This window comes from Mya arenaria, chromosome 9 (assembly GCF_026914265.1).
Source record: "Mya arenaria isolate MELC-2E11 chromosome 9, ASM2691426v1".
NCBI lineage: Eukaryota > Metazoa > Mollusca > Bivalvia > Myida > Myidae > Mya > Mya arenaria.
The window spans coordinates 75,689,891-75,702,012 of NC_069130.1; the positions used below are offsets into that span (position 1 = coordinate 75,689,891).

At 34.7% G+C, this 12,122-nt stretch overlaps 1 protein-coding gene across 1 annotated transcript; it reads right to left on the reverse strand.

Annotated features, from left to right (window-relative positions):
- Window positions 1–2,867: 2,867 nt before the first annotated feature.
- Window positions 2,868–6,749, reverse strand: LOC128246394 (zinc finger protein 862-like). The gene is made up of 7 exons (XM_052964579.1): window positions 5,628–6,749; window positions 4,928–5,391; window positions 4,639–4,757; window positions 4,375–4,508; window positions 3,735–3,864; window positions 3,222–3,498; window positions 2,868–3,125 (listed from the first exon to the last, which is right to left on the reverse strand). The coding sequence occupies exons 1-7, from the start codon at window positions 6,424–6,426 to the stop codon at window positions 3,072–3,074; spliced, it is 1,977 nt and encodes a 658-aa protein (XP_052820539.1). The 5' UTR covers window positions 6,427–6,749; the 3' UTR covers window positions 2,868–3,071.
- Between the last annotated feature and the right edge of the window lie 5,373 nt (window positions 6,750–12,122).

Consider the following 12,122-nt stretch of genomic DNA (forward strand, 5'->3'; position numbering starts at 1 on the left):
TTACCACCGACTCCTTGGAGGCCTGGCTACGAACAAATAAAGCACATTGTTAATAAAAGCTGGTCTTTAATGAAAGTTATAGTTGATTTGAACAAATCTGAACAGTAAAGACCCACAGTCAGTTTGTCCTCTTTTAAGCCTCAGCATTGTACCTATCCGTCCTTAGATCCATCCTAACGCCATTTGAAATAAGGAGTCTGCATTTAACATGTATACATATAAACCGTCGGTGGGCTTATTTAGGCTTTTAGCACAGCAACACAGTTGTATATTTACTAACATTTACTAAGAATATGCGTACACCACCTCGCGTTTGCTATCATCAAATATATCCCTCCGCAATAATTGTTTTTAAAAGTTTTTTTATAGTATACTTCATTATTTTTTAAATCTTCACCAGATTTGCGAAAACCTATTAATAGTCGATAAGTGCTAACAGTTGATTGCATTTAATTATATAAAATGTTCAAATATATCGATTTTTAAAAATAACAGCAATGATAAGTGTAAAGTAATATCCTACGCTCACTCATCGAAAACATAATTTTTGCTTAGGTAATATTTTCTGTTGCGATTTACAATCACCAATGCAATAAAGATTTCTGTTGGTGTTGTTGTTATTGTTGTTGTTGCTGCTGCTGTGTTGTTGCTGATGAATTATCGAGGAAGAATCAATTTGCTTTCGACCTCTCCTGTATTTAAAGGAAATGGAAAAGTAGAGACTTTATACAAAAACTTGTGGCTTAACGTCGTTTTGGTAATACAATGTACACTTTCCGAAAAAGTCACTAGGAATTGCTGTATTTCAATGTTTACTTTTGTATATTAATTACTGCTTTTGATGAGGAAAATAGTTGAGCACAAATCACACTTCTGATTTCACACAGCTGCAGGCTAGGCATTTTTCACATCGCGTTTCCTTCAACTCACAATGGCAACTATATCCCTACATAACCAACGACGTAGTACAAACGGTTTTGTATATTTCATTGCTGACACTAATACCCTCAAATGTCTAATAAATCAAAATCAAGTGTTACCATTGTTGTATCATTTCCGTGTCAAAGTAACATGTATCATCATTATGCAACAAAGAATGAAACACTATATTGTTTTTAAATTCATTCTTTTATTTCATTCGTTTGTTATTACATTTGTTTGCTACTACGTTCATTTGTTATTATATAACCAACAAAGACACAAACACTTATATAATGTTTGTTATTGCATTCATTTGTTTTTTTAATAAGAGCGGTCATTTTGATACACACCAAAATTACCAGTTTGACAGAATATCATTTAAAACCATTGTTGTATAAATTAGGTGTCAAAGTTACATAAAACATTCTTAAATAACAAAACATTATCTTTTTATATTACGGTCGTTTGTTATTACATTATATTTTTATTATATAAACAACAAAGAAACAAACACTCATATCATGTTTGTTATTGCATCCATTAGATTTTTTAATAATGGAGGTCATTTTGATATACCAAATAGTAGTAATCTGAAGTCCATGATTGTAAAGGAAAATGCCATGGACTTTACATTGGTATTTGAGATTCCGGATCTGGTAAGCCGACTATTTACACTTTTAACAATACAATGGAAACTACAATGACAAGCAGAAATGCCAAACATAATGTAATGCTATTTGGTTTAAAGGTACAAATTTCAAAACCTACAGAAACAATCCAACTAATGAACAAGAGGACCCTGAAGGCCCTGTATCGCTCAACTGATCCAATAAAGATCATCAAGAATAACATTCTGATCAAGTTCCATGAACATTTGGTCATAAATATGACCTTTAGATTGTTAACAAGCCTTACCTTAAATTTGACCTGTTGACCTAGATTTTGACCACATGTCACCAAGATTCGAACTTAGCCTAGAGCTAATCAATAAATACATTCTGATTAAGTTTCCTGAACATACAGTCATAAATGTGACCTCTAGAGTGCTTACAAGCTTTTCCTATAATTTGACTTGGTAGCCTAGTTTTTGACGGCACATGACCCAGATTCGAACTTGACCTAGATATTAATAATATTAATAATCTTACCAAGTTTCCTGAAGATACAGTCATAAATGTGACCTCTATTGTTTCAACAAGCATTTCCTTTAATTTGATCTGGTGACCTAGTTTCTAACCCCAGATGACCCAATATCGAACTCGTCCAAGATTTTATTGAGGTTAACATTCTGACCAAGTTTCATTACGATTGTGCCCAAAGTGTGACCTTTAGAGTGTTAACAGTCAAATTGTTGACGAATGACGACGGCGGACGACTACGACGAACGACGGACATAGGGCGATCACAATAGCTCACCTTGAGCACTTCGTGCTTAGGTGAGCTAAAAATGGAAAGGACACATACAAAATACATATTCACATACAAAATGTTTTGCCATGGTGATATAAATATCAAAGCCTCGTTAATAAATAAATGTTTTGGTTTCATCATCAAAACATAGAGCGAAAAGGGTAACTTAGGAATGGGTGTACTCAAGATAACGAGATCTCAACATACTCAACTTGTCCAAACATTGCAAAATAATAGTACGATATAAGTCCCTTCGTTATATCGAAGTGCAGACTGCGTAGTCCGTTACCAGACAACGCGAAAACTTTTTCTTCTTCACAGGACACTGCGACAGGTAAACCCTAAAAGTTTACCTGTCGCAGCAATTTTTTACCTGTCGCAAGGTTTCAAACCGCTTTTTGTAACAACAACCTAAATCATGGTTTTAAGACGCTATTTTATTACTCAAGTAAATATGATATTGTGTTTTCCTTTAAAAATAGATGTTTTAACAATAAATTCAACATAATATATACAGGTTAACCAAAGTCCATCATTTCCCACTTATCCCCAAGCACTAAACTAGACATCACGACAAAAATAATTGATATTCCTGAAGTTTTCTTCTTCTTCCTGAAAGTCTTCAGTTTTCTCCTCTCAGGCCTCCCCAAAAATCTCGCTCAGTTCATCATCCTCCAGTTCTTCCAACTCTGGAGAAGATTCAACGATTTCCATATCCGAGTCCGAGTCTGTGACTACATTTAGGCTCTTTTTTGGCGCTTGTAGGTCAAACGCCTGCCTCCAACTGATGAATTCTACAAAATACAAATATTAAAATCATCCTTAAGTACTTATAATTGATGCAGTTGTAGCTAAAAATATTATTATATAAAATGTAGTGTTTATCTTACCATCCAGTGGTCAATCGCTTGATCAGGATTGAATTCCTGCATGGATGGTGAGGCTAGGCGAACAACAAGGAGGTCGTTTAGAGTCTTTCTCTGCAGGCGAGTTCTTCTGCATGTTTTCACAAGCTTCATTTGTGAGAAGCATGTCTCACAGGAGACACTGGTTGGGGGCAAAGTGAGGAGAAGATCTACAATAAGCATGGCCATCTTCGAGTCACTGGAATCATCATAGACCTTCTTCCATGTGGCACCCCTTAAACCCTCTTTTGCTTTCTCGAACCTGTTAAAATAATATGGAGACATTTTATCACCATTTGATCCATTTTCAAATTCTTGCTCACTACAAAGCAACATCCAATGTGAAGAAGACTGGTTTAAGTTATAAAATGAGTCTGGTCAATGAGAAAAATTATTACAATAAACTGCTCTTTGTTGAATGTTGAAATGTTATACTATTTAAAATGCTACAGTATATACGTGTTCGAACAAGAACACTTATTCTTCATGGAAACATACTTGGAGGAGGTCTCATTTTTGAACCAATTCCATTGGTTTACAGCTTCATCAGTGTCAAATGTTGCCATTGCCTTGTAGAGAGTGTTTGAAAAGTGGTTACAGACTTGTCTGACAGCTTCAACACCAAAGTCTGAAAAAGAACATATTTGACATTACATATCAGTTATTCACATTAGGCAATTTCTTCACAATAATTTCATCATTACTATCTAGTAATTGTAAGCAGTGTGTTTATAAGGCAAAATGTAAAGCAAAAAGATTGCTAGAAAAAATAAGTGAGACAAATCATAGATTATAATAAAAAAAGTTTCCAAAAAATATAAAATGCCCTTAATTAAATAACATATTCACAGTCATTTGTTTGCTTTGTCTCCATTCCAATTTCTTATTTTCATAATTAAATGGGCATGCAAAAGAAGGATTGAAATAGTAACTGGAAAAATATAACTAATGAACATAAATTGTAAAGAACATGGAACATGTTTCAAAAATAAACATAACTTGTAAAGAACAGTGAACATTTCAAACACTTTGAACATTGCAACTTGTGAATAGACCTTTGAATTCTTCAGCATTTGATTCAGGCCTTCATTGAAATCAAGTATTTTTGTGGCATTCATTATGTCTACATTTGATTCACCAAATCGTGAATTGATTGCATCAGTGAAACCATCAATGATGGAAGTGACATATGATGTATTTGGGGTGTTCCCTCTTAACCTCACACCCTGGTATGACCCTATATCTATAACCTCAGCAACTGCCTTGTTTGTCCTATAATGGTGGCAGGTTTAAAAAAAAAAAAATATATATATATGTTTATACATTCTGTAGTAAAAGAGTCCTATTCTGAATCACTGGTTCAGTATCAACACTAAGCAAAACATAAAAAAATGAAACATACCTCCCCTTGCAAGCTTGCAACATCTTTAAACATGATGACACTGCAAGCAAGCTTTCTGCAAGTGTGGAGTTTTCCTTCTGGAGTCGAAGGGACAGCCGCATGAGGGGGTTGATAATTTCCTGAAATGCGTTGGTTCCAAAATAGTTAACAGTTATTACAATTCATTATTCAAAATGTTTTGAAACTAAAATTGACAATAGTTTCATAAAATATACATTACATTTCTTATTTGTTGTAATTTATATATGACAATACATTCAAAACCCTTAACATTAAACTGTGCAGCTACCTTCATAGACAAGGCATAGCAGATAAGGCTTTTGTCAACCATGATCTTGTAAAGGCCCTCAGCTTTTGGGTTTGTGTGCGACAGACTGGAGAGGTGGGCCTCATAGGCTTGAAAAGTTCTTGTCAGGGATGTTATACCCCTGTCAAAATGGGACATCCATCGTGTTCCTGTAACTTTAGGTGGGAGGGTTCCTTTGATGTTGAGGGCATTGATTGATTCCATGAGGCCATGTTTGTTTTTGTATTGCTTGATGTAAAAATAATGAAGTCCAATAAGTAGGGTCATAAGCTTGTCATGCAATTTTGAAGTTTTCACAACATCTCTGAATGCTAATTCTAATCTGTGGGCGAAACAGTGGACATTTACAAGTTCTTGATTGACATTGTGCCTATATAATGCCGCTAGACCCTTGTTTTTGCCAGTCATGTTTGATGCGCCATCTGACCCCATTCCAACAAGTTTATCTGTAAATGTATAACATGCAGCATTTGCTATTTACAGCACATTTATATTGAAAAGTTATTCTGGTATATTCAGTTTCATACAGATGATAGCCAATTCCTATGAATATGGATCATATGAATGAGGTTATATGATTGTTTGAATGTTGGAAATCAAATAAATTACACAACTTAAATGTTCACTACTAACTAGACCTTACTGTTGTCTTAAGGTATACATGAATAGTATTACTTCTAACCAGTATCAATATTTTCACTTGTGAATATTTCACAAGTGAAGTCATAGAGGTCCTGTGATGAGGTACTATCTGGTGAGCCAATGGCCAGAAACCGCTCCTTAGCTACACCCTTTTCTGCAATTCTGATGAAAACGGCTTCCTGCTCATCTCCTGATATATCAGTAGAGCCGTCCATGAGGAATGACAAGAAGTGTACCCCTTTCACCATTTCAGTTGTCTTCTGGCGTTCGATGTCTGAAATAGAAGATAAAAAAGGGAGAGCAGACTTTTCAGATCGATACGTTTCCCCTATGAAAAGGTCCTTTTTCACATCAAGGTCATACATCCAGACATAGTCTCTTAGAGGCCTGTTGTTTTTCACAATGGCATGGACATTTCTGAAGAGCATGGCAAGCTTTGATCTTTGAGATGCCTTTAGTAAAGTCAAAGTTTTGCCGGCCTTTGACTGGCTTACTTCGACGAGAGAAGCTGATTTAGCTGCCAACCTACTGCAAGCATCTTGGTGCGACTTGCTTTTTTCGTGGTCAACTACAGCACTGACTCTCATGTTACCACAACCCAATATAAATCTATTTTGACCTTTTAGATTGGTGTTTGTTGGTGGGTTTGTACCGTAAAATGATACACATGTAGAACAAGTCATAACTTTTGTTTCATCATTAAACATTAGCCATGGCCTTCCTTCTTTCCAAGAATTTGCAAATCTCCTTTCTACTGGAGCTCTCTTCTTTTGCTCGTTGCTTGAAGTAGAGGCCTTTCGACCTGGCATCGCCCCATCCGAATATCTCAAAAAATTCATTTTCAATCTGTTTTAAACATAATCTTATACTAAAGGATCTGATTTTGATATAATACGAATATGAAAACAAGTCGAAATCAATCACAAAAGTTATTCACAAACAAAAGTAAGCAAGAAAAATACAACCTTTGACTTTGGAAGAACCAGGTGCGACGATGTTATTGACAAGGTTAAACAGAGCGGAAAGAGTGATCCAGAATGGTTTCCATCATCTTAGTTAAATTAGGACGATAACAGGGAGCCACTTTAACGAAATTACGGAAAAAAATAATTCGAACATTTCCGTCGACCAATGAGTAAATAGCATTTTAGCTTCGCGTAAAAACGAGCCGTCACGAGTATTACCGGATATTAATGTACGAAACGGGGGTTCAATTATAGTGATTCACGGATTAACACATGGTTAAAAATAGCTCTGGCATTGTTTGTAAAACTATCAAATCGAAACTGGAAGTACATTTGCGGAAAATTTAACGGTGTTGACTGAAATTTTACACCGGACATTGTGACCGACCAAAACAAAGGTTTCGTCGGTCAATTTGGAAATATACCGGACATGTCCGACTGTCCGACGGACATTCGCATTGTCTGACTTTGTCCAAATTGATATTTGTTAAGTTATTTCAGACATTTTGATCAACAAGGTCGGACAACAATAACTTTACAAATATCGGCCTGTGTCGTGAAACATTTGAGCAATTGTCATCAAGAATGTCACAATATGAAAAATAGTCAAATATTTCAAATGGCAAACAGATATAGTCTATAAATGAATGTATTTGACCATCATATGAAACAAAAATAGACTTTGAGCCTTCACATAAAAGAGTACATTTAGTAATAAGGTTGCAATCCTTAACAAAGTGTGTAAGTTGTTTACCTCGTATCTGGCATTAAAATCTCCCAGAAAGATACATGTATCTTCAGGCGAGTACGTGTTCCATAAGTCATATTAATGTTTATCTATGTTTTCTCTATACACAGTTATGGAGTGATTCGTGCATGGGAGATATACCTGAAAAAAGAACATGTAATAATCAGGAGTTACCTGCATTTGAATACCAATTACATTATCCCCAGTAGTATGTAAGTGAACAATTTTATCTCTCAAACCATCGTCTATCGCCTTGAGGCGATAAACGTCTCGTGGGAGAAGTGTATTGTGATTTTTAACATACATGTAGTTGTTGTTTAATCCTGCTGCCATTCCTATAGTTTCAATTGCATTATTCGCTCAACCGTGATTAATGAAATACTTTATTTTTTCTCATGCATTGTGTTTCGAAACTTATCATTGCGGTCATTGTTCGCTTATAGTTAAAGTTCAACCACCAGCGAAAAAATCAAATAGTGTGGTTATTGTATTGTGTGGTTACATATAGTAATGTGATTATTTCGAAACAACTGCGACCTTCGGACGATTTTTGAATGAAACATTGCGGACGTGAATCCTGGTACGATAGAATTAGTTCGTGACACATGTCAAGCTAATATTTATGAATATGATGCTTTATTTATTGAAATGCCGTTCATCAACGCACAGGTGTAATGCATAAGTATTGTCGATATCATTTGTTTTCTAGTTTTGGTAAGTTGTTGCGTTGGTTTTCTTACAGCTGATATTATATAAGTTGTGTCAATCTCGTACTTTTGTACTTGTCGAGTGCTTCAAACTTTGATTAGGATCTGCGTTAATTTGTAGAGAAGACGACGAATACTAGTAAATGTGGTAAAAAGCTGGAAGAAAGTTTATTTCATGCTTTCCGGTGCTTTATTTAAATATAACTGTAGATAATATCTCGATACACTCGTCGTTTGAAGCAGTGCGTTTATCGCAGTATAATTCGATGCTTACTCTGACTTAACTCGTTAATTGTAAACATAGTTTCAAAAAGCAATCAATGTCGGGAAGGAAATGCAATGACGTCATTTAATTTCGTTTCCGGTATGACTTCATTTGGTTGAAATTTCTCGCGGCATTCCTATTTATTATCTATTGAATTTTATTTATGTTAAATTATAAGCATGAGCTAAAAACAATCTGTTTCAGTTTAAGAATGTAGTTCATATCACCTCGTTAACACCAAAAGCCACTCGTGTAATATTACTTTTGGTGCTCAATTGGTGAAACATTGTAAAGCTTTAACTGAATCAACAAATTATCCTCAGTGTAATTGATCAATTATTTTAAAATCGATAAGACCTCGTCTTAGTACCTGAAGACTTATAAACTCAATATTCGAACTGACAGACGAGTCAAATGACGAGTCTGTTTGATATTTCAAATAAGCATCAATCTGTATGTCAATCACGGTCAACAGTCGGGCATTGCCATTTTACATGTTGTTGTTTTATTTCAATGTCGTATTGAATGTCGGGTCTTGACGTTGTTGTTGTTTTTGAGTGTTTGCTTATTTCAAAACTCCCCCTTCTACTCCTATAAGTAAATTCATTCATCGTGTGTAATCTTCATGGATACATTGTGGCTCACAACCGATATTTCAGCTCTCTTTGGTTACGTCTGTGCTGCCAGATCGCAGTTTGGAACGATATCATTGGTCGGGCCAGCTTTTGTGAACAGGGAGGTAGCCCTGAAAGTAACACCATTCTTTCCTAGGGGTTGTAAGGTAGAATGGAATTACATAATGGAAGGTGACACACAATTTCAAACAATGAATAGGCCACATGCTAAACGGTATTCGGAAGATGGGTCATTTTTTTTAAAAATGGAACGTTTCGAATGAATACAACAGATCCGCTGAATGTTCAACAAACACAGCAATAAGAACACGCTTAATATCTTTAAATATGAAAGGTAAACATCGACCTCTATTTCAAGAGTCAGACCAATATTATTCTTCACACTTATTTATATCGTAGATATAGTGTTTTAGTCCATTTCTTGTTTACTCCAAAAACAAATTAACGTGTTCTTTTTATATTGGCCTGTTAATGTTGTTTCTATTGAGTTTTGTTTTTGCTAATAATTAACATAAGGTTGTTACATGTTTTTTTGTTATAATACATTCCTTACGTTATAATTGACAGATATTTCTGGCCAATGTGGAGCTCTCATTCTCTTAACCCCGGTTGTTCGCGACGCCGACGTCAAACTGGGATATTTTCCATCTGACGCTGCTATACGGTACAATACATTACATAGACGATTATGGAAGAAAAACATTGAATATATACAGTTACACATGGGCCGTCATTATGAAGAGAAAAGAGTATCTAGATATTTGTACATATTAACTATATTCCACTTTGATGAAAGAGACGAGGGATCATATAGTTTAGAGTACAATTCAGAGGATAACACGGAATCCGTGCAGCTTTACATTTCAGGTATCTTAATTATAATTCATCGAGAATGCCGGCAATTAATTTATTATGTTACTTGAAATGAAACCATGAATTATATAAGTGTTAGAATCATAATTTATGACTGCTTATAAAAACTTCATAAGCAGTAAAAAAAATTCATCGGCACTTGAAAAGGTTATGTTATATGCAAAATGATTTTAATGAGTTTTGTTATTTTTCAGAAAGACCGAGTTTACCAGTCATCGGTCCAAAGTACACCGATTTTAAGAAAACAGAATGCATTTATGTTTATGCAGGCTCCGATATCTATTGCAAAACTAACTATGGATCAGAACCCGTTAGAGTATTTCTTATATTGGGCCATGATTCATTTGTTCTTGCTGAAAGCGAACGGAAGAGAGGGTTGTACCGATTCCGAAACGTCCATAAACAAATGGGTGGACTGTCAAGACGGAATGTGACATGTCAGGTTTCTAATGCAGCCCTTGAAATACCTTACGAAGTGCACGGTATTCTCTGTAACGTAGGTATGCAAGTTGAATATACATATGTACAACATTGATTCGTTATTTCTGAAGGTTAAAATTATAGGATCGTATATACTGCTGTTAAATCATTGTATTTTATTTCCAGAGAAAGGTAGCCTGCCTGTTCTCACAGTTCCCACATTTCTTTATGGAGAAAGTTCTACATCAATTTGTGAAGTGCGCAATGCTATTCCAGCTCCAGTTATAGAATTACACATTGGCAACGTCTTGCTAGAAGATGTTCAACAGATCGATTTATTTAATATATCTTCTTATACGTATATCAGCACAGCAACGATTGCAAACGCTAACAAAACATGTAATGGAAAAAATATGTGCTGCACCAGGAAAAGCAATTACGATTTTGGTTTTACTGATGTGTCAGTATGCAAAAACATCACTATGAAACGTAAGTTTAACCTTTGTTGGATCGGTTTCGATGTTGAATAACGTATTTAAACGTTAGGAACGTATGACATTCTGTCCATCTTACTTTTGTGGAACATGCATTTCATTTCATGAAATTGAATAGTGCGTACAGTTGAATACTCAAATAAACCACAACGGTTCAATTGGAAATAATAGTTATATATAAAATGCTTATATATATATATATATATATATATATATATATATATATATATATATATATATATATATATATATATATATATATACTTTGAACGCATAACATGCATGAACATTTGAAACAGTAACATTGTTTTATGACAAAAAGTGCACCTAATTTAAAGTGAATGGACACCAGATGATTCCAAAATCAGCAGGAACTGAATTCAGTATTTCCTCAAAGCAAACCTGGAATTGTCCAAACAAGCTAGTCTGAGACCGATAATACATCACTTTACATGATATAAAGAATAGTTTGTCGCTGTCTCAGCTGAGTTACCTGATAAAAAGAGCGCAGAGAATGGTTTACAGTGTGTATATAAAGCATGTGAAAGTCACGTGATTAGAACACAGATACATATACCGACGCTATTTATTTTAATTTACTTATATTCACGTGAAGGACAAACTCAGTAAATTATTAACTGGAAAACACGCAAAAACTGCAAAAGATAGATGTATCGTAAGCGACATCAGTAAGTTAACTTCAATGTACACGATTTCAATTTTATGTAAGTTGTTGACAAATTTCTTATTTGCAATTTCCCATCTAATTTAAAGAACATATATCAAGTATATTTGTCAGGTTCGTACTTTATCTTATTTATTTGTCGACTTTCGTTCACTTTCTGAATCCGACCGTGACTGATTTGTTCATTATATGTTTCCATATCTTTCTCTTCAGATGGTTTAACCCCATTTAATAGAAATATGATTAAACCTACGTTGAAATGTATGATATCAGTCGTTTTCTTTTAACTGTGTAATCGTTTTACCTTTATACTCTCTCATCATGTTTTACACTGCATTTCAGTTGGTCCGACTTTGTATTTGAACATGACATCACCTGTTGCTTTACATCCAAATATTACAGTGATCATTAAATGTTTCCTGGATGACCTTAACAATTCAGGACAATGGACTCTTTGGTGGAAAGATGAAAATAACACTGCAATAAAGACTTGTAACAAAACAGGGGAATGCCTGTTAAAATTGGGTTATACGAGATATGGAAAAAAGATATACACTTGCAACGCTTTGAAATCACAGGAAGTTCTTGAAACATCATTGACAGTTTTGAGCTCAATGACCGAAGGTTTGTATATAACGATTCGAATATACACTTTTAGATAATATCGAAACTAGGCATCAATACTTATGTCGTCCATGGCACGCTAAATGAAAATGGTACGTAATTACTTTGCTTCCTTAATA